This window comes from Pseudorca crassidens, chromosome 12, assembly GCF_039906515.1.
Source record: "Pseudorca crassidens isolate mPseCra1 chromosome 12, mPseCra1.hap1, whole genome shotgun sequence".
Classification (NCBI taxonomy): domain Eukaryota; kingdom Metazoa; phylum Chordata; class Mammalia; order Artiodactyla; family Delphinidae; genus Pseudorca; species Pseudorca crassidens.
Window position 1 is genome coordinate 17,756,802 of NC_090307.1, and position 23,442 is coordinate 17,780,243.

General features: G+C 44.2%; 1 protein-coding gene across 7 annotated transcripts in view; it reads right to left on the minus strand.

Moving 5' to 3' along the window:
- Nucleotides 1–249: 249 nt before the first annotated feature.
- The window catches only part of WDR7 (WD repeat domain 7), a 388,004-nt gene continuing 364,811 nt past the window's right edge, over nt 250–23,442 (minus strand). For 6 of the 7 annotated variants that reach the window (XM_067698974.1, XM_067698978.1, XM_067698973.1 and 3 more), the window contains 2 exons: nt 21,538–21,642; nt 12,743–15,622 (listed from right to left, as the gene is read on the minus strand). In XM_067698974.1, coding sequence (XP_067555075.1) covers nt 15,419–15,622; nt 21,538–21,642 — 309 coding nt within the window. In that variant the 3' untranslated portion in view covers nt 12,743–15,418. Of the gene's footprint in view, nt 304–12,742; nt 15,623–21,537; nt 21,643–23,442 lie in introns of those variants that run through there. The other variant, XM_067698977.1, reaches the window with a different exon arrangement.

The following is a 23,442-nucleotide window of genomic DNA, read 5'->3' on the forward strand; positions in this document are numbered from 1 at the left end:
CCATCATCAAGCAGGGATGACTCAGCTTAATTTGAGACGCCCCAAATGAAATAACATTTACGAAAGCTGTTGTCAAGCAGGAAAATCATTCTAAGCGGGTTTTCAGTATGAAGAAAGTAGATGCTCCCCTTTCACACCTGCCCCCCTTTCTTACCGAGTTCTGTAATTTACAAAAAGCAAGAAATATAAGTGCTGGGAAGGGAAACACAACAAGCATTGTTTTAAGTGCATTTCTGAGCCGACAACGAAGCTTAGCCTTTGTCTTCAAGAAATAGATCCAACGTGAAACTGCAGCTTTACATTCTGTGGACAAGATTTTAATCAATATATGGGAAGCAATTCCGCCTAACACACACCCTGGGGGTTGCAGTAGGGGTGGCAGGGTTTGGAGGGTCACCTGAATGCAGTTTGTATAGGTGGTTCTCACTCCTGGGGGCTGTGTTCCTGATCGAGGTACTGCGGGTCCAAATGGTGTAAACTGAATCTTATTTCCCCATAGCAGCAATGCTACACGTAGGATTATGTGAATGGGAATTTACTCCCATGGGAGAGAGAATGCAGGGATAAAGGCACTGAAGTGTGAACGTGGATGGTATTTTCCAGGAATCGTGAATGGCCTGGGCTGGCAGTTAGCTACCCGTCGCTCCCACTGGGGAAACGTGACATTTAAGCTTATTAAATCCCCTGGGTTCAGCCTCGACAAGGTCCCTCAGCTCTTCCTTTTGGTGTCCACTGCACCCTCTGTAGTTGCAGTTCTCACAATCTCTTGACTACAGCTGCAGCCATCTCCTACCTGGTCTTCCTGCCACAATTCTCTCCATTTTCTAATCTATTCTTCACCCAGGATTAACCAAGAAACAGAATTGTTCTCTCCCTTAAATTATTGAGATCTCACCAAACCGCACAGGAGAAAGCCAAACCTTACAGCACTGGCTACGAACACCTTCCCGCTGGCCTCAGCTCCTGAGCCTGGCACTGTTTCCTGCCAGGTCACTGGACAACATACAGGCTGTTTTCCAGCTTTGGCTGCAAGTGTCTTAACCAATGGGAAGTTGATTATATCATCTAACAAGAAGCTGAAGGTGGGCAACTGCAGGGCTGGCTACTCTGGAAGCCCAGGGGTGTCACCAAAGACACCAATGTTCTCCATCTTTCTGCTCTGCAATTTCCAGTGGGATGGCTTGGGCCTTAGGTCAGTTCCAGTGTGGGCCCAAGATGGCTTGTGTGGCCCTTGGTGTCACATACTCACCCACTTATGTCCACAGATAGAAATTTCTACTTGAACGACTCTCTTTATCAGGGAGGGAAACCTTTCCCCAAAGGACTCCCCTCGCAAACTGCCTTCTCATATCTCATTGACCAGAATGCCATTAATGACATTTCCTGAGCACTACCAGGAATTAAATTAGCATTATTGGCTTAAATTAATCAAGCTTCAATCCCCAAGACTGATGAGAGATTCCACCCTGAGCGCATGGCCATGTGGTGTGAAGAATAGGACCAGATCCAGGCTTATAGTCAGGGAAGAAGGGAGAAATGGCTCTTGGATAAGCAGTTGGCTCTATGGAAAACCCACCTGCTTTCATACCTCTATGCCTTCACTCATGGTCTCCCCTTTGTCTGAAATGTCCTTCTACTCTAGACAACTCCTATTCATCCTTCAAGACCCAGCTAGAGGGCCACCATCTGTGGGATGTGGTTGTGTTGGGAAACCCCACAATGGCAAAGGACTGTGGGAAGCCTGTGGGAGCTGAGGGTGGGCTCCAACAAACAGGCAGCAAGAAAGTGAGGCCCTCAGTCCTACAACCGGTAGGAATTGAGTCCTGCCAACAACTACATGAGCTTGGAAGTGAATTCTTTCCTACGAGGCTCAGGTGAGAGCACAACCCAGCCAACATCTTGGTCACAACCTGTGAGAGACCTGAGATAGGGGCTTCCAACTAGGCTGTGTCTGGACTCCTGGTCCACAGGAACTGTGAGATCTTAAATGCGTGTTGTTTATGCCACTAAGTTAATGGTGATATTGTTATACAAAGTAGATAATATTCCCTGTTTTCATTTTTCCCCTTCCCCTAACCCACCCCAGTCCATTCTCCAGGTGGCAGCTGTTTTCCAGCTAAATATCACACCTCAAGACATCCCTGACTATGGTCTACGTGGTCGTACATGATCCGGACTCCCTGCTCCTGTGACAAAAGCCTGGGTCACCACCTGCAGCCCTGCTCCTTCCTGCCTCGGGGACGTCACATGTGCTACTTCCTCACCTTGAAGGTCTTCCCCCTCCTGACTGCTCTTCTCTCCCTTCAGAGACCTGCTGTCGACTTTGCCACCCCATCCCCGGGTTGTCAGGTCTTAGCCCTTTCCTTCCGCTCCGCATTGATCATGTTACAAGTGGAGGTTTGTTGATCCTCCCATCGCCACGGCCCCGTCCCACCCACACTAGAACGTAAGCCCTATGAGGGCAGGTATGACGATTGTTTCACTCACCCCTGTAGTCCCAACACCTAGTTCACTGCCTGGCACATGGGAGATGTTCAATAAATATTTCCCAAATGAATGAATGAGTTTACTTTTCAGGAGAATCTACCAGAGTGTGTATATTCAAAGGAATGTTTGTCTGAACGGTCTGTCAGCCCCCTTCCTCTACGCTCAGAGGACCCGTTCTCGGGGCGGGATACTGGTTTCCTTCCTCACTCCTTCCTTCTCTGTGCTGTATCATTGTATCCAGGGAATGAGGCTCTGGAGACAAGGACTGGAAGAAGAGAAGAAAACAATGAAGAAAGAAGTCAGGGACCAGTGGGGCTCGGGCAGGTGTGATCCAGGGAAGCAGAGCCTGAAACACTTAAGAAAGCAGAGTCCTGGTCGCCCAGGGGGGCCACCCAGGACCAGAGCCTGTGTCCACCATGGAGGACCCTAGCTGAACACAAGCACTGAGAATTGCTCTAAGAGCATCAGAAGGAAGGGGCTGTGTGTGCGTGTGTGTGTGTGTGTGTGTGTGTGAGCAATATGTATAATGGACTTCACAAAATATACTACATTAGCTAGATAGCTTTTGAAATGCATGAGCAATGTGAGTGCCTGGGCTGTATTAATTTGCCTTCTCTAGAAATGCCTGGAAAATAATAGGCATTCAATGAGTCATTGTGGAATAAATAAATGAAGATTGAATTTTGAGGTCCTTGGTTTTTCACTGAGGTCAATATGAGAACGGAGCATGTCTCTTCAGCTATTGTAAAACTGGCTTGAAGAAACCGTCCACTGATGGAGAGGAGAGAGCGCTTTGGATTTGAATCTTAGCCCCACCTCTAACTAGCAGTGTGACCTTGGGCTGGTTACTTAACCTGTCAGTATATCAGTTTTCTAACCTATAGAAGAATGTAGACTAACTCACGGGACTTTTGAGAGGCTTAAATGAAATCATATATACCAAACACCTAGCACGGTCTCTATAAATGTTACGTTTTCCTTCAGATTTTTAAATTTAAGGATGCAGGCGATACATTCCACTCAGAATATAGGAAGAATAAGAAGTTGGTCTTTCCTTATGCCCAGTATGGGTCCTTCCTATATCAGACAATTAGAACTATCTAACTCACCTCTGCTCCAGCTGCTAAGAAATTTAGAGCCAAACTGAACGGTAAATTCCTTTCTGGAAAACTCACCCACCTCCTTCCTCTAAAAGGTTTGGAAACAACAAGCAGAACGCTAAGTGTGAAAGGGTGGGAAGTGGAAGGAGGAGATGTTTTGGCAATAAAGGGACAGGCAAAGCACAACAGAACCCTCCCAGAGGAGCCTGTGACTCACGAGGAAAGAGACGTAAGATTTGTGTCTCATGAGTCAGGGCCTGGCACGTGCTCTAGTGACAAATCTGAGGCTAAAGGATGTGAGCATGGTGGTGTGTTCTGGTTTGCTCTAGAAAATTCTGATATATTCCAGTATTTCCTGGAATGAGATCATCAGAGACAAGAAAGCCTAGGCTATGAAGACCCAATGTGTGACAGTAGAGACTAGAGGGGCCTCTGTCCCAGCAGGGACTCCTTTTTGGAGTAAGTTTTGTGCTACTTCTGTCTAGATGGGAGATCAAGTCACCTGCGAGGTGCACCCCGAGCATTTGATTTTTGATTCCATTTAAAAATTTTTAAGTTTCAGAAGTGCATTTTATATATCCTAAGGAAGAAGAGACGCCAACAAAAGCAATGGGGAGGAGAGGTCAGAGAGATGTGGCTCTGGGAAGGTAAGGAGACAGAGCTAGGGGGACCGGCCAGCAGCACCAAAGGCTGCTAAGTCATCAGTGAAAATGAGGGCCCATTTCTGTAAATGAAATTCCATTTTTCCCGAGATATCCATTTCATAAGAGAGCAAAACTGGTTCCTGAGTTACAACAAAATCACTCTGTGGAATGTAGCACATTCAAACTCATGCATTTTAACTCAACCATTTCATGGTAAAATAGTCATATTATTCAACACTGAGAAGGAAGCTCTTGTCCTTTTAAAATCTGGCACAATGGCCGTAAAACCAAAGGAAAAAAATAATGGCTTTTTTTTTTTGGGCCGTGTTAGGTCTTTGTTGCTGCGTGCGGGCTTTCTCTAGTTGCAGCACGTGGGCTTCTCACTGTGGTGTCTTCTCTTGTTGCAGAGCACAGGCTCTAGGGCGCATGGGCTTCAGTAGTTGTGGCTCGCAGTCTCATTAGTTGTGGCACGTGGGCTCAGTAGCTGTGGTCCATGGGCTTAGCTGCCCTGCACCATGTGGACTGTTCCCAGACCAGGGCTCGAACCCGTGTCCCCTGCATTGGCAGGCGGATACTTAACCACTGCGCCACCAGGGAAGTCCCAAAATAATGGCTTTAATGGCTTAAACGAATGAACATTCTTTTCTGTTCTACCACACTTTCTTCTGCTTCTAAAAGAGGATGGCTGGCCAGGTCCCCTGATGGCTGGCTTCCCCGACTCCTGTCACAAGAGGGAACTTGGAAGAACAGAGAAGGCTGGGTCTTGGCAACAGAGGCTGGGATTCGAATACTAGATATGGCTTTTATTAGCTGTGTGATCTTGGTCATTTATCTTATGTGACCTGCAATTTTTTCATCTGTGAAAGGGAGATAATAATTCATGGCTTTTTGGATTAAGAATTAAGCAGAATAACGAATGCAGCTAATATAGTGTCTGGCACACAATAAGTGCTCAGAAATGTCAGCACCCCTCCACCTTTCTCCATCACTTTTTAAAAGTCGGTACTCTGATCTGGGTTGAAGAAAGGAATAAAACAGAGGGAAAAAAGTTGATGGAAGAGTATACTTTTATGTAACGCAGAAGCAGGAAATGAAGTAGAAAACCTGAAACATTTCATAATTATAGCTTAAGATAATAATAGTTAGCAGAGTTAGCATTTATTGAATATACTATGTGCCTGACACTGTTCTAAGTGCTCTCTCTATATTAACTCTTTTTTCAGCCTTGTAACAAGACCATGAGGTAGGGATGAACTTATTCCCGTTTTGCAGATGAGGAAACTGGGGCACAAGGAGATTCCAGTAACTGAGGCACAGGGAGCGTTATTCAGCTAATAAGTGGCAGAACCAGACTTGAACCTTGGCAGGTTCATTTTCTGCGAAGGAGACCCCAAGATTAAGATTTGCTGGAAGGACGTGGATCAAGACACGTTCCCGGGATCAACACCTAAGTGAGGCAAGCAAAAATGGGCAGAGGGAGAAGTTGGGCTGTGATTCAGTTGCAACAGAGGTTTCAGCCAAACCCTCTGGGAGCTTTGAAGCTGGGGTGGCCCCTTGGAGCTGTCCCAAACCGAGGCCAGTAGGGTGGAGCCTTTGCCCTCCCATGACCACTCATTGGATGCAGCTGCCTTGGGAAGGTGGGTAGGGGCTTGAGGAAAGCAGCTGTCTTCAGCCCAGGCAATTCCTGGACAACTGTCAACGGAGCGATGTCAACTGCCAATGATTCAGCACCTGGTTCACCAGCCTCCACTACAGTCACTCTTCGCCCCACTTGCTTTAAATAAATTCTGGGAGCATCTCTTCCAGTATTCTGGAGAGAACTTATAAGAGAAATATGAGTGGGACGAACTACAACCCTTGATGCTGCAGCTGGTCCTGAGGCCACCATCGATACACACTGTCTCTTCCACTATCCCTTCTAAGCCCCCCTCCCCCTTGGCAAGAACCTCTGCTAATCTTGGGTACTTACTATCTTGCTAACCCAGAACCTCACCCGTGAGGGTCTGAACTCCTGATAACCATACCCTTCAGGTGTACAAACCAAGTAAAGAATTTTGATTTCGGGGGTGGGAGGTGGCTGCCTTCAGCCTCCTGTTATCCGTTCTTGATTTCTTTGGGGCGGAGAGATTGAACCCTTGTTGGCTGCCGGAAGGATGACATACTTTATTAATCATTTCCAAAGATCTCTGCAGGGCAGGGCCCTTTGGCTACCACTCCAACCTTGCTGCTCATGACGACAGCACCCACTGGGTCTCTATTACTTCAGGAGCCTATCATCTGCATCGTTTTCAGGGCCTGGTTCTGTAGCGGCGTTTTCTACCCTCAGCCTGGGCCTACAGAGATGCTCGGGCCCTTCTCACCAGCATGTCCCTTATTGGTTGGTAAACAGAACGTCCTCTGGCCTTTCTCGCAGAGCAGTCATCTGGCGAGTTGCTAGCCGTACACCCCTTATCTCCTCCAGCAGTCCCACCACTCGGAGCTTTTTGGTTCTTTCCTCCATCATCTGCCATGGCTCTTCTGGCATTTCTTCTTGACCTCGTATCAGCCATCATCTTCTCCAAGCTGAGCAGCAGGTCTGTACCTTGTCATTTCTCCTTGGTCTCACTTCTTATTCTCTCTCCCCTGGCCCAGCGCACCCAGAATCCAGCCCCATTATTCTCCCAGTTCCTCGAGGGTCCTGTTGGCTCGGTCCTACAGCTCCTTTGAAATCTAGTTCTTTTCCTCTCTTAGCAGGCCCAGAACCTTGACAGCCAGACGCTATTCTTACTGAACCCGCGCTCACTGGTCTGGTGGCTGGGAGAGGAGGTTGAGGGCGTGTACTGTTCTGCAGGGGAGAGGCCTCCACACGGCCTCAAGCAAAGGAGCAGGCTACTCGGGCAGGTCAGGGAGGGTTCATTGGAATCTGGGGTTTCAAGATTGTTCAAGTGCGTCAACCTGGAGAGCCCCATCCACCTCATTCAGGGCTCTGACCTTGGGATGCAGACCTTTGGAGGCTAGGACTTCAGCCTTCTCTGGAGCTCTGCTTCCCAAAAACAAGTCCTGGGCCTCATTCTCAGCTTGTCATCAGCTGCAGGAAATGAGGCTCTCCTGAGATGTGGCCAAGGAGTGTCTCTGCTTTCACATGTAGCCTTTAATTGATGACACCCTCAGCTTTTTTTTTTTTTTTTTTTTTTCAGTATGTGGGCCTCTCACTGTTGTGGCCTCTCCCGTTGCGGAGCACAGGCTCCGGAAGCACAGGCTCAGTGGCCATGGCTCACGGGCCCAGCCGCTCCGCGGCATGTGGGATCTTCCCGGACCGGGGCACGAACCCGTGTCCCCTGCATCGGCAGGCGGACTCTCAACCACTGTGCCACCAGGGAAGCCCGACACCCTCAGATTTTCATTATCTTTTTTTCAGTGTGCTGAACCATTCAAATCCATTGTCCTTATGTCTTTTCCCCTACTTTTCAAACACCTGCCACGTTGTACCCTCCAGTGCATCCCCTTCCATCAGTATGCCATCCTGATTAAGTTTTCACAGTTGCATGGCCCCAGCATGCCAGAGGCTACCCATGATCACCTGCCGCCAGGGATGGGATCCGCACTGCCAGTGACCCAGCTCCCAAATCATGTTTTAGATCCCGTTTTCTTGGACCACCCCTGGTACCAACGGTCATAAATTGGGTTCTCTGGGGTGCAGACTATGAGATAGAGATCTGCACACAGGAAGCTTATGGAGCAGTGTTCTCGAGATCAACACTGCAGGGGAGTGAAGGAAGCAGGGTTAGGCAGAGGGAAAGCTGAACCATGATGCAGTTCAGTGAAAGCTTCAGCCAATCCCAAGGGAAGTCCTGGAGCTGGGATGGCCGTTCAACGTTATTCTGAAACAGCTAGAGGCTGGGGCTTTATACCTTCTCCCTGACCCATCGCTGGATGTGGCTGTCCCCAGGAGAAGGATCATGATCTTGGGTCAGACAGTTCTCTAGCTGTGAAGCAATCTCCAGGGAAGGACTCAGCAGAGAGCTGAGTGTCTAAGCACACCAACACTCCCAGTAGCTGGGGGAATAAATGCTTCAGTCCTGGAGTGATTGTTGAGGGAGGTGGGAATCTAGGCAGTGTACATGGCAGGCACCCAACGCACTATGCTTTCTACGTACTAGAAGACAGGATGAGGAGAATGCATAACTTATTTTTAAAGCATAATTTGAAACGATATATGCACCCCAATGTTCTCTGCAGCACTATTTACAATAGTCAGGACATGGAAGCAACCTAAATGTCCATTGACAGAGGAATGGATAAAGAAGAGGTGGTACATATATACAGTGGAATATTACTCAGCCATAAAAAAGAATGAAATCACGTCATTTGCAGCAACACGGATGGACCTAGAGACTGTCATACTGAGTGAAGTAAGTCAGACAGAGAAAAACAAACATCATATGATATTGCTTATATGTGGAATCTAAAAAAATGGTACAAATGAACTTATTTACAAAACAGAAATAGAGTAACAGGTGTAGAAAACAAGCTTATGGTTAGCAGGGGGGAAAGTGGGCTGGGGGGTGGAAGCAGATACATTGGGAGATTGGGATTGACATATACACACTACTATATATAAAATAGATAACTAATAAGGACCTACTGTATAGCACAGGGAACTCTTCTCAATACTCTGTAATGACCTATATGGGAAAAGAGTGGATATATGTAGATGTATAACTGATAAACTTTGCTGTACAGCAGAAACTAACACAACATTGTAAATGAACTATACTCTAATAAAAATTTAAAATATATATATATTCTGAATTTTCAAAAAAAGCAAAAGAGCTTTTTTTTTTAAAAAAAAGAAATCTGGAAAACTAGTAAAAGTCAGAGAAATCTTTCACTAGGGTTTTGCTCTAACTATTATCATTATTTTTAGGGTTTTTAACTTTCAGATGTCAGGTGTTCTCTAGCCCAGCAGTCTCGTTTTCTGTAGTTGTATTAACTGCAACTGGAGAGGCACCTGGATTGTCAGTACTGCCCACCAATGCCCCTCAGGTTGTAGGTGTGAAGTAGTTCATGTACCCTCAAATCACATAATAACGTGGACTCCCATAAATTCCTATCTTATAACATACCTTCCATCTTCCTAATTAATTTCCATTTATTTTTCAAGGCCCAGCCCGAATGCTTCCTCTCTCAGAAGCCTAACTTGACACCACCCTACCAGAATTAGTCAGCTCTGTGTTCTCATAGCTCTTTGCCCATCTCTGTTCTTCATACTTTTCCCATAGTGTTTATGGCCCTTTGCTAGATTGTGAGCTTACCAGTGAGAGGAAAACAGAACATATGCTTGGCACATATTAAGATTCAGTAAATGCTTGTAGACTGAATAATGTTTCATGTGGTATCTTTATTCATAAATTTTCACTAAAACTTAAAGTGTCACTGTGTGGCTCACGTTTTAGATAATACATTTCACATTTGGGTAAATGAAGTGCTAAGTCATTTTTTTTTTTTTTTTTTTTTTTTGCAGTACGCGGGCCTCTCACTGTTGTGGCCTCTCCCGTTGCGGAGCACAGGCTCCGGACGCACAGGCTCAGCGGCCATGGCTCACGGGCCCAGCCGGTCCGCGGCACGTGGGATCTTCCCGGACCGGGGCACGAACCCATGTCCCCTGCATCGGCAGGCGGACTCTCAACCACTGTGCCACCAGGGAAGCCCTGTGCTAAGTCATTTTGACGCTAGTCAAAACAAGAAGATATTGGCAACAGAACTTACACGTTGTTTCCTTTGCTTCGGTGATTTTGTGAAACCTAAGCTATAATACTTGGTGCAGAGCCTTGCGCAATTCTGATGGATGTATATTTCAAAGCTACTTATATAAGTAACTCAAAGTCATCCCTGATGCTAAGATGGCGAACTACTTCCTTTTTCAGGAATCAGTCATAACTTCAACTGCCGTAATCAACCAGCCCCATCCGCTGGTATATATTTCGGCATCTCCTCAGTGTCTACAAGTTTTGGTGAGCAGCAAGATGGCAACACACAGCAACATGACGAAGAGCCTGGTGAATACAGTTGGAACCACAGAGACTCCTCTTTGGGTTAAGATGTTCAGACCTATTATTGGAGTCTACATAGAGATAAAATACAATACAAAACCCAACAGTGTTTTCCAGAGAACACATGTAATTTACAATCTTATTTATCCATGCTCAGTAAGGACTTCTAAATGTCTACTAAAAATAGTAGCTCCCATTTCCTGAGGGCTTACTGTGTGCCGCTCTTGTAAGCACTTTACAGGCATATGCTTATGGATGTAACAGATGCAATACATATTTGATACTCACTACAAATCAGGCATGAGCTGGATTCCTGGTCTTCTCTGGGAAATCTCAGAATATTGAGGAGTCTTGGCTGGCTGTGCTCTCCTTTTGAAACAAATAAAACAAAAAAATCTCCAACCAGATCTACGCAGAATAGAGTTTTTTTTTTTTAATGAGAAAGAAGGTATATAAATTAAGGGTATATTTTCACTGTTATTTTAATCATGATGTTGCTTGTCCTTGAGGAAACAGAGTGTTACTTTAGATACTTCAAGTATTCAGGATTCCTTTGGCTGGAAGGTATGGGCACCATTCGACTTCTTTTCTTATCTGTAGGAAAGAAACAAATCTATATCCATTTGATGGAGGTATCCGTCCACAGAACAAATGGATCTAATCTTGCGGTAAGAGTGGAGTGAATTGCTTATCTACTTCCTAGAGATGCGTAAGCCTCACTTTGAAGAGCACTAATTAGAATACTTGTATAAATAATTTGCTTAAAAGGATTTGGAAAAATAGAAACAATTCAAGTTCCAAAGGCACTCTTTTCTTATGTTAATGACTGACGGGAATGTGACGGAGGAGCTAAGATTTACGTGGCATCAGGGCAGCAGCAACAGGCATCAAAAAGCAAGACTCTGGGCTTCCCTGGTGGCGCAGTGGTTGAGAGTCCGCCTGCCGATGCAGGCGACACAGGGTCGTGTCCCGGTCCGGGAAGATTCCCACATGCCGCGGAGCGGCTGGGCCCGTGAGCCATGGCCGCTGAGCCTGCGCGTCCGTAGCCTGTGCTCCGCGGTGGGAGAGGCCACAGCAGTGAGAGGTCCGCGCACCGCAAAAAAAAAAAAAAAAAAGCAAGATTCTGAGATGTTACCACAAGACGATGTAACCACTCCAACAACAATCCACGTCCATGAAAAAATGTACAAAACCCAGAAATCTTAACAACTTTTTAGGCATTCAATATTTCACACTGCTGCCTCTATAAAATTTAAGATTTGGTTAAAGGAGGACCGTAACATTACAGCACACAACTGTGAGCGCTGTTCATTTAAACGGTTCCAAGCACGAACCTCTCTGTAGTCTTTTTTAGTTTGTAAACAGCAGAAAGAACTGAACATCTAATTTTTGAAATTCTTCTGGCTTTTCTTTTTGACCTTTGGTATTTGTATGTATTGACGATCTCTAAACCGTTGTACAAAAACACCTTGAAGTGTCAAGCTTTAAAAATGAATCTTCTTTTCTCTTTCTCCTGTGCAGCTTGGATTATCTTGGCCTTGTCAAAATGCATTCTCTAGTTAGAGGTTAGAAATATTTCCCTCCTGGCTCCAGAGTATTGATTTTCTTCAACACTCAGCTCTGTCAGTCAGCCGAAGGGGTGAAAGGTGAAAGTTCACCCAGCACTGCTTGGCTTTACCTTCCTATTAATGTCATGCCCTTTCCACATTTGATCAGTTTATGTGATCACCAATCATAAAGAACTGTTACTGCCCCTGTTTTCCCTATAAGGATACATTCAAGATATCAGGAGATGTTAAAACACTTCCTGGGATGGACAGGAGGCCTTTGAATAGGGCCAGTGATGTTGTAGTCAACTCCTTTAATGCTTGTCTATCTCTTAAAGGAAACTGTATTGTTACATGATGATTGACTCAATTTAATTCTTATCTGAAAATTAAAGAGAACTACATTCACCGCTTACATGACTAACCCTCTGTGAGCGATGATGACCTATTTTGTTACTCTTGCTTTTTCTGAAAACCAATTGTACCCTTTTCCTCAGGGATTCAAATTCAACTCCAAACGGAGTATTAAATGAAATTAATTTAATGATCTCAACCCAGCCCCCCACCCCAGGGCAGTCAAGCCGTGTCATCAAATCTGACAAGATAAAATTTGGTGCGATTAACAGTCTATTTAGAAGCAATTTAAGGTGGAGATAAAGCAACAGGCACGCATTCCCTTGCCCAAACCACAGAGGGTGCTGTTGGGTCTTGGTAGGAGTGTGGTTCTCACTTCCACAGCTGGGAGAGAGACTCCTTTACTGCTCTGCTCTCCTTTGTGGACAAGTTTACCTTTCCTGAAGCTAGCTCTCCAGGGAAATGAATAATCAGACAGAAATAGGCGGCTTAATTTGGTACCAAAATTGGGAGAAAGCATAGGGATCTCAACTGAGAACGTTTAAGAGTGAACAATGTTTTTAATGAGAAAAACAATCTTCAGTACAATTCAGTTTTATTTAACACACGTAAGTACACAGGGACATTCAGCACATATGGAATCTGTTAAGTGGAGTCATCAAGAAATGCCTCGAGAGGCAGACATCTTACGTCACGTGCTGTACACAGCGAGTTCAATCATTACATTTTCATACAGGTATCACATCATCTTTCACTTGTAAATTACCAATGAAGCCACATACGTCTCTACGTTTACAAGGACAGGTCCAAATACAGCGCCAACAAGATCAATAAGACACCAAAAGCGTACACTGGGATGACAAGGTAAAGTTTACCTCAGTGCTGAGAAAATCTGAGCTGTGATGAAGTTTGCAACTGTGGTTGTCAAAACAGCCAAGGAGAGATTGGTGTGAACAAGAATGCAGATGTTGGTTTAGCAGTTAGAGGTGTCTGTCTCACCATCAGATACCATCCACCCCGGAGTTTTACAACTGTGATGTTCTAGGGGCCAACAGTTTTGGCTGTCTGTGCAGCCAGGCTGTGTGGCCAGCTGGCCGAGGCCCACTGCCCAGGTATTTGGCTCCTAGGGCCCTCACAGCTTTGTTCTAACCCTCCATGGGGTGTGCCGTCCATGCTTTGGGGTGGCCTGCCCACAGCCTCACACCTTCCTCCGGATGCCCTGAACATTCTGTTTAAAAAAGAAAATCTCTAAGGTATACTTTTACACTTCATCATTCCAAAGCAGCTTTGTGGTCTAGAATAAATTAATCCCCATTTCAGTTCATAAAGTGAACACGTGCCAGGTACTCGCACTGAAGACTCGGGAAACCACTGGAAAAACCGAGAGCACCTCGTTCTCCTCAGGTTTCTCTATCTATATCGGGCACGACAGCATGTTCACCAAACAAGCAAGTCTACACTGTATAGTTCTGAGTTTCTTCCTGGGAAGCTACATACATAATCTTTATACATACGCTGCACATGCATATGGCATAAATTCACTCTTTAAGAATACCTAAAGTCTAAAACCAAGGTATAGGATGGGTTTGCCATCACTAGAAATGACAGACTTCATGTCGACATGAAAGAGATGTTCTAGTGGTCTTAATTTCCTAACATGTTCTTTAGAAATCTGTTTCAATAAAATAACAGATGTATTTGTTCCTGGACTGTGATCCTACTTTTTTTGTATATTATATAAACGCTGACAATCTATGCTTTTTAAATTAGACACTCCCGTTATCATTTTGGTTGCTTTGTAAACTTCATGTATATTTTCTGAATTTAATAAATCATTTTCTATTTTTGTATTTAATAAACCATTTTGCCCAATTAACCGACCAATCAACAACCAACCAACCAACCAAATCCCCAACTATATACAGACCAAGGTTTATTAGGAGCGAGTCATCCAAAATATTATTTTACAGATTTTTTTTTCCATTATTGTGAGGAAGAACCAGCATAATCTGACATAAGGAGAAGAAAATGAACGAGTTAAAGCTTACTTGGAAGTGTGATGAACACCCTACTGCAACGTTCGGGTAGATTCGGAAAGACTGAGAGCCTCCACATTTGTACACACGGTCAGCCCTCTGTGTACTCTGACATTTTATATCAGGGACTTGAGTATATGTGAATTTTGGTACCCTCGGGGGTCCCGGAACCAATCCTCCGCGGATACTGAGGATGACTGCATGCTCCTGAATGCTTGTGCCGTAGTTAATAACTTTCTAGGATACTTGTTTCAAAGAAATGCTGTCTTAGCTTTCCTTTAACTGATCAGTAGTAGTTTGAAGGCTGAATTGTAACTATTACATGATAGCTGACTTATGGGAACTGCAGGTCTGTGAAGTTTCTGGAAGGAAGGGGTAAGCTCTTTCTTAAAAAGATCTGTAGCCAAGGAATCTTCTTTTCAGGTATACGCTATACTTTCAAACTTGGTTCTTTATTACAAAAGTCCATTTAAGAGATTATAGTGACTGGATAATTATATTAACTAGATCATAAGTAGTGATCATTTTGATTTTGAGCTACTAAATACAGTATCACTTAAGCGGGATATGAGCATTTTAGAAGGCTAGGTGTCTGGGAAACTGTAGTCTCCACAAGGAAAATTTGTGTGTGTGTGTATTTTCTCATTAATCTCCAATCGGTTAGGTGTTAATAAAGAAGGTAGTGGCTAAACCCTAGGAAATTGGATTGAGTAATTGCCTAGCAATCTCCCGGAGGAAAAAACCCCACGTAAACACAGAACCTTTCTGGTAAACAATAGCACGTTTTAGGAAATCCAAAGGAAAATGGTATCAATAATTAGGACTGCCACATGACCTCAAAACCCAATGTCAGAACAACCAGCTTCCAACAGCATTCAGAGGTGGGCTTTAGCGTGAAGAAACTGCTGATCCGGGCTGGCAGTGCAATCACAGTGGTTATTGATTTCCGGGCTTCTGGTGCGCCGAGCAACGGGACTGCTGGCTGCCCCTCCCTCTGCGGCGGTGAGAAACGACCTGGGGACCGGACGGCCACTTCCTGCGGAGCGATGTGTGCATGCCTCAGTCAATAGGTGGCACGAGCAGGAGTCTGCCCCCGGGGACCATGCGGAGGGACACAGACCCGGCTGTGCCCCCCATGACCCCGGCGGGGGTGGGCACTGAGGAAGGACGGGACTCTGGGCTTGGAGACCTGGGAGAACGGGGACGCAGACACGAGCCCTAGACCATGAAGCGGTGCTCCTTGCCGTCGTGGGCCATGAGGATGACGTTGCGGTTGGAGGTCCAGATGAGCCGGGCCAGCCTGAGGGCATTGTGGGAGCCGGGGGACGCCGGCTGCACGGGGGGCACCTGGTAGGTCTTAATACAGCGCAGCTGGGGCGCCGAGTTCAGCATGCCGATGCTCCCCAACAGGGAGGTGTTCATCTGGAGGGACACGGGGACAGGAGAGCACACGTGTCACTGCAGGAACCGCTTCCCTTTCCCCGCCACAGAGAGGGGTTCGAGCGACACACCCTTGCGGTCACTTTCTCCTCCATCATGAGGCTTCACGGTCATCTAAGAGTCTATTGTTAACCTCTAAAGGGCTCCTTTCAGTGTATTTGAAACTGTTCTGATGCTGTTACAGCAAATGCGTAAACCCGCAGGAATTTTACCTGGTGGGTAGAACCGGACAGCAGGAAAGCCCACCCACGTTTAAGAAGGCGGCTAAACGACACACGTTAATAAAACGGCCCGATCAGACAATATGTGGAAACAGCGGGTATTTCAAATGGCAGACTTCTCTGTCCTTTAGTGATGGTGCTCACTGCATCCCCTGAAGAACGAGCCCCCAAAGGCAAGTCTGGGGACTTAGAATTAGTTTGAGAAAATGAAGCAAAGATAAGCAGTAGAGTAACAGGTGACCAGATCAAAGCTCAAAACTTACCCCCCCTCTCCTGTCCACCTACCACACCTTCCCTCCTCACCTGCTTTTTAAAAACTCCAAACTCTGGAAAGCGCTAGTTTATTTTGAAGGAAAAAGCAAGAATCAGCCGCCTCTCAACACTGCATGTGTGGCCCACTGCTCTGCGGCCGCGCTAAAGAGAGCACACTCTTAACACTTTATTGGCAGGAGGTTTTAATCAGCTGGTGATTTCTGCTTTTTGGGCAGCCTTTCTGGCTTTGACTTGAGTCTTAAGCTCTCTTAATTCGTTCATGTAAATGGAAAATAACATGGAAATTATGGCTCATGAACAACTATGTATTCATGTCGAAGTGCTAAATGCTGAATGGCCGTTATCTAAGTGAACTGTCATCTGAGCGACAGAGTCTGAAGAATCCTTTAGATTCTAAATATTACTCAACATTTTTTCAATAGTCACCTTTTGTGCTATTGCAAATCACGTGGCAAGCACACTGACCATCAGGAAAGAGGGCTTGGAAATAATATTTTTCTTTGCACTAATTTTCATGTCCAGTTCTTCTCTCCAGCAGGACCCCCACCTGAATGTACGTGATTCTAGGGACTTGCTTCAAGCATGCAGATTACGCTCCAATGTGTACACACGGTTGACACAGGAAACCTTGGCACGTCCTAGGACATTTAAGGTGTGTTATTGCTGATATCATGCTCTGCATTTGGATCAGTGCAAAATATTTAAGCCATTCCTTCCCTGGCCCTTCTCAGAAGCAGGATGGTGTCAGGGGGTGTAAATCATGGCATCTCTGGCAGGACGCGTGCAGGCTCCACTGACATTTTCACAATTTAAATCATCTTGAGTAATAACCCTTTTAAGATGACTAATGTTACTGATTTTCCTGCATTAATAATAGTGCCGAACACAACACAGAGGTGAAAAAAAATCACTAGTGTACGAGGTCACATTTTAAAACCAAATGTACGATTATCATTAACTCTTTCTGTTAAAGTGCAGTTAACATGTAAAGCCAGGCAGTACCTTACCGTCATCCTCTAAGAACCTCTTTCCTTGCGTCCTTCCCTCCTTTTTCCAAAAACTCCACAAAAGATAAAAATCAGGGCCTTATTGCTTTCTGGAGGTTCCCAAATAGCTTAAATATAAATAATGATGGCGAGCTTGATTTGCTAGTTCTCACTTGTACCAAGAGTAACAGTACATCATTGTTTAGTCCTCTTACAGAGCAGATCCAAATGATGCGGAAAATTGCCGGTTAAAATGAACTGGCGTCAACAGGCACACTGTGCTTTTAAAAAATCTAATTTCTCAGTTGATAAATAACTACAAAGTATTTTTCATTCTTTATGGATTTTCTATGAAAATGTGTATGAAGTTTGATTTCTGCTGGTGGCTCAAAAAGCTAGGGGCATCCGATAGGCTCAGACACATCCTTATTTTTAAGTCCTTCCTTCAAATTTAGCCACGTACAAGAAGTGGGCTGAAGGCTAAAGTGGGCAGGGAGAGAACATCTTATTGGAATGTGACAGGTGGAAAGGTTTCCCAAAAAAGTCCATTATTATATCTGGGTTCTCCTTGCAAGTTGAATCATCCTTCAGATGATTGATAAATGCTTTGTTAGGGTCAAACAGCCCTCCTGCCTCAGAACAGGGCTATGTGAAATTCTACACAGTACATAACGATTATGGTAGAAAACAGATGGAAAGACAAAGACTCTCATGTTAAGTATAATTTGTTGTTCCTCACACCAGCCTTTTCCTATGATCTCTTCAAATAAGAGATGAATCTGAAGTCGTAAGGGTGGGTATTGATTTTTCTAGTAAGCTCCATTGAAGAACTCTCACCAAAACAACTAGCCATTTTGTTATTCAATATTAATATTTGATCAGAGACTGGCTACAAATTTACTGGCATAAGTAAAGGCAATCTGAGTCCTGCATGAATGAAAACTACATGGAATTATAATATTTGGTCACATTAGCTTTTTTCTTCACTACCAAGGTAATAAATACTCATCGTGGAAAATTCAAATAATAAAGAGAAGTATAAAAAAGAAAGCAAAAATCCTCTGAAATATCATTTCCCAGAGACAATCACTAACCTTTTGGTAAACCTCTTCCCAGATCTCCAAGCCTATATCCACATAAGGAGAAGCAGGTTTAAGGAGTTTTACTTAAACAGGCTCATATTAAAAGGCAGTTGCACAATCCGCTTTTTTCATTCAACAAAATGTTGAGGGCAATCTTTTTATGTTAATGACTATAGATTTACATCATCCTTTTAAAATGGCTGAATAGTATTCTATTGGATGATGGAATAAAGAAAACTAAATGAAACCAATATCCATCTAATTTATTATTAGCATTCCTGGAAGAGGATACTTAATTGTTGGAGGGTGGTGGTAAAGTTCAGGTGACAGAATGATGGTTGTATTTCATTTCTAAACTCTCCTGGCTCACATACCAATGGATACACTGAAGTTAAATATTCAAATAGTAGGAATATGTTGTTGGAGAATCAAAGGGCTTGAAAGATTGCCAAATTACATCATTTAGCGGCTGAGTATGTAAACGAACTAACGGCAACCATGGCTTTTTCCTTCCCTTTAAAAATAATGCTTCACAAGACCAGTTCTGAGAAGATTATTTTCTGAACACACAGACATACATACAGATGTAATTCATCAAAACAGGAAGTGTTTTCATGCTATTCTCAGTGCAAGTAATGTTGCACCCAAACCTTTTACTAAGTCTCACTTGAGTAATTATCCAACCAGTAATTCTCATTAACACTCATTTCTCAGCAAAGATTTTAATAGCTGATGGCTTTTGTAAGGCTCTATATTTAATAAGGCTTCATTAAGTTTTCAAAATATATTGCAGTACATTTACTGGAATCATATAAAAGTATTATCGTACATCATTAGACCTAAACAATACGTATATAGATAAATCAGCCCAGCCCATCTGGGGAGAGCCACGGTAGACCTAACACTGCTTTTTGGACTCCCTTTAATTCACATAAAAACCCACTATACTTCTGGAAGAGGTTTTATTGTATTTTCTTGAGAAAGTTGAAATGGTATTTCTGTGTCTTCCACTTAGATTTTAAGACCAAGCTGGGTATAATTTAAGCAGGGAAGAAATGGGCCACATTTTAAATTCTGACATTGGGTTTAGAGGCAAGAAAGACCTGGGTGTTGCCTGAGTTGCTTGGGTGCTCTGTCTGCTGAACACCCACCCCTGCAAGTAACACAAGGTGCCCCTGGAGAAGAGAGTGCAGACGAAGGAAAGGAGCTGGGCAGAGCCGCATGGACAGACGCGCAGGGTTAAGTGCACTTGGCGAAGCCCGGAGGCAACAGCAGGAGCCTGGAGGACAGAAAGAGGTGCTTCAAAAAGACAGCATCTAAGGAACAATCTTGATCTCCGGGGTGAGGAAGATGCTAACGATAATTCCATCAATGAGCCGGGCAGCAACTCTGATAAACATAGAAAAAGATTCAAGGAAGGGATGAACATATCCAAATAGGTCTCTGAAGACCTAGATAAGGGGGAAAAGGTTTACCACTTAGACATTCAGGAAAATACTGGGGAAAGTTTCACATCTGGCCAATTTAGGAGGTATCCCTTTATATAAGGAAGTATATTTTCTTAGCAGGAAGAAAAATTGAACAACAAAAAAGAAGAGATCTGGTTTTGTTTATTCCCAAGAATAAAGCATGGGGCGAACACAAGCTCCTGGAAAGCAGGGACCCCAGACTGCTTGGTTCCATGTCCCTAAAGCTAGGCTGGCACCCCACGCTTCCACACCAGATACACGCCAAATGAAGGGAGTTTCACATGGACACTCCTCCGGGATTTCAAGAGAACAGGAAATTCAGGAAAATGTGTATCAAAGTACAGTCGGTGTCACAGACACCACTGCGTTGGCAGAAAAGAACAGTTGGTAGAGACACTATCTACAGGACCAATGGGCAAGCATTGTTTATGGACTTGCTGTAGGATTTCAGTGGGATAAAATACGAGTCCTGGGGTTACCCGCTAGGAAAAATGAAGACTCGGTGACATCTCTAAGGAAAAGTTTAATATGAGCCAATTAAGATGCTGGAGATATATTCTGGAAGAAAGGATAATAAGAAAACAGACTGGAAAACTAAATTAGAGGAAAAGTAGAAAAAGCTAGGACAGATCTGGAAGCTGTCATGCTTCAATAGCATGTGGTTAATTAAGCAATTTATTGTATCTGTTTTACATTACATTAGCTATTGAGTTTTTAAAAATCGTCACATTGTGAAGTCTTGTTTAAACTTTTATTTGCTTTTTTAGCTTTCAAAGCAATAAACTGAATCTCATAAAACATACCTGCATCCTAGGATAGGTAACAGAATTTTATATTAACTTGCGGCGGGGGGGAGTTGGTAATGTTTAACTTTTTTGTAATTATCAGGAGTAAGGTAATTAAAAAGAAGATGTGGGGCTTCCCTGGTGGCGCAGTGGTTGAGAGTCCGCCTGCCGATGCAGGGGACACGGGTTCGTGCCCCGGTCTGGGAGGATCTCACATGCTGCGGAGCGGCTGGGCCCGTGAGCCATGGCGCTGAGCCTGCACGTCCGGAGCCTGTGCTCCGCAATGGGAAAGGCCACAACAGTGAGAGGCCCGCGTACCGCAAAAAAAAAAAAAAAAAAAAAAAAAGAAGATGCGATGGAGGTTAATCACTGAGGATGAAACAAGTTCTATTATAAAACTCAGTTGCTCAAATTAATATTCACTGTAATCATAATCGAACAGAGCTGTTCTCATGTACTGCCAGTCAGTGATACTCAGATTTTTGAAAATGTTTTAATAGCTTGGAAATGAAGAGCATTATGTGGAAATTCAGAAAGCCAACGCAAATGAGATAATACACATGGGGCATGAAGTTAATACGAGGTTGCCCTTTCCCCTATGCCCTGTTGGCGTTGTCTGGATGCCTTGTGTAAATTAACAGCCTGAGCAGTGCTCCGTGCCCCAATTCCTTTCGGGCCAGGCCCTCACTTACATCTGAATGATGCCTACCTCTCTCCAAACACCCACCCCTCCCTACCCTGAATGCCTGGCCCTTCCTTGATGTCACCATGTCTCAGCTCAGGTGTCGCTGCCTCTGTGAAGCCGGCCCACAACCTTACTCCCAGGTTCCCCCCGTACTGTGGTTACTTGCTGATTTACTTGCGTCTCCCTCAGACTGAAAGCTTGGTGAGAGCAGACCCCCTCCTTCTAGGTTGCTAATTGTATTCTCAGTAGCCCCTGCGTGCTGGCAGCTGGCACATAACCAGCAAGCAATAAGTACTTGATGTCTGTTGAAAGAAGGGAGGGAGGGCACAAGGGAGCCTTTCCCAGCACAAGCGGATCGTGCACCACACGTCAAGACCCTGCAGCATGTTCACTTACCTGCCAGAAGGAAATGTGGCTGTCTGTGTTTGAGTAGGTGGCAAGATATCGTCCATCAGGAGCAAAGGCCACGGCAGTGATGGGTCCCTTGTGACCATGGATTGTCTGAAATAGAATTCAGAGTCATTCATCGTATGCACTGCACAGAGCTGCTGCGCATACGGATGCAAATACGTTCAATGCTGGAAAAGTTATGTCATGGCTATTAGAAACCATTAACGTTCTTTACTTCAAATTTAGGTTAGAAAGAGGAAAAGCAACCAAAGTTCTCTCACTGATACATCCAGGGGCTTTGACCTTGTTCTAAGGAGTCCACCTGTCTCCTACTTGGGAGGACAGCATGAGTCCGAAGGAAAAGCATATATTAACGGGCAAACCAATGTGTTAATTCATTTATGTCCATGAGACGGAAGAATTTTACAATTAATTAGGAAGGTGAAAAACTGATCACCAAATCTACCCAGGAACTTCATCTGAAATGAAAACCAATCAAAGCTGTGTCGTAACATCCCCGTTCTGGAAGGAGTCAAAAACTATAATTCCAACCCCTTAATAATTATACATCTTTCACATTTTACGCTTCATTTCCCACCAATAGCACTGTGTTTAAATGCATATGGCCACGATTAGTACACATACATACACGCATGAATTGGAGGTTTGAGCACACATATAAGTTAAATGCTATTAAAAACAAGTTAACAGGGATAATTCTGAGCCTTTGCCAAATAGCTATCATTGATTTAACCATGAATAAAAAAAAAAGGATGTTGTATTTTAGACGCGGTCTTTGATAAAAGGTCTTTACTAAGAAAAAATTACACTCACGTTTAATGATATTAATAGTTACCGAAAAGACTGAAATACTTAGCAAATTAGCATAATACTGTATTGTTTCTACACAAACTATTAAAGACCGTACCTCTACCACATGAAGCAATATTCAGTCTGCTTACAACGGGAGGTTGGTCTCCCCTCTTGGTTAGGAAAGAATGGGGAAAGGTGTTCCCTTAAACTAAGGCAATGCTAGGAAGGGTTGTTTCCATCTGCTGTTTCTTGATGACGAACTGTGAGCCTTGAGTCTTGGCGGGAGCTTCAAGCTCACTGCGTGATTCAGGGCCCCTCCACCTCCGCCCTGCCACACCCATACTGTGAATTTCAGTAAGACACTTCTCACAATTCATATCTGAGTGATTACAATGAGGAAGGGAGACAGGGATGGGGGTGTGGGAACGTTCCTCAGTGCTTCTTGGGTTTTGTTCTTTCCTGTCATTAGACAAGGCGCTGTGGGATCCAAAATAATGCCTGTTTTTCAACACTCAGAGAAAAAAATGTTATACTGGTAGCACTGGGCTTTGGGCCGGCAGAGGACACTGCTCTGAGTCAGACTGCCTGCCTTGCACTCGGGCTCCACTGCTTACTGTGGAAGCTGGCGCAAGTTATTGACGTCCCTTAACCTCAAGAGCACCCATGTCTATGAAGCAGAGGTGACGATGATGATGTTGATAACGATATTGAGAATGACACTGATAATTCCTGCCTCAAAGAGCTTTGTGAAGATTAAATGAGTTAGTACATATATAGCCCTCTGCACAATGCACGGCACATAATAAGAATTCAATGAATATTAATATTTGTGTTACTCCTCCTTATTTAAAGATGATCAGATGAATATACTTGAAAGTTGCTAAGACAGTAGATCTTAGATGTTCTTACCACAAAAAAGAAATGGTAGTCACATGATGGTATGGAGGGGTTAGATAACGCCAGGGTGAGTGACCATTTGCAATATATAAGTGTATCAAATCGTCACGTTGTACACCTTAAACTTACACGTTATATGTCAATTATATCTCAATAAAGCTGAAAAAAAACATGACCAGACAAATGTAAACAATCACAAAA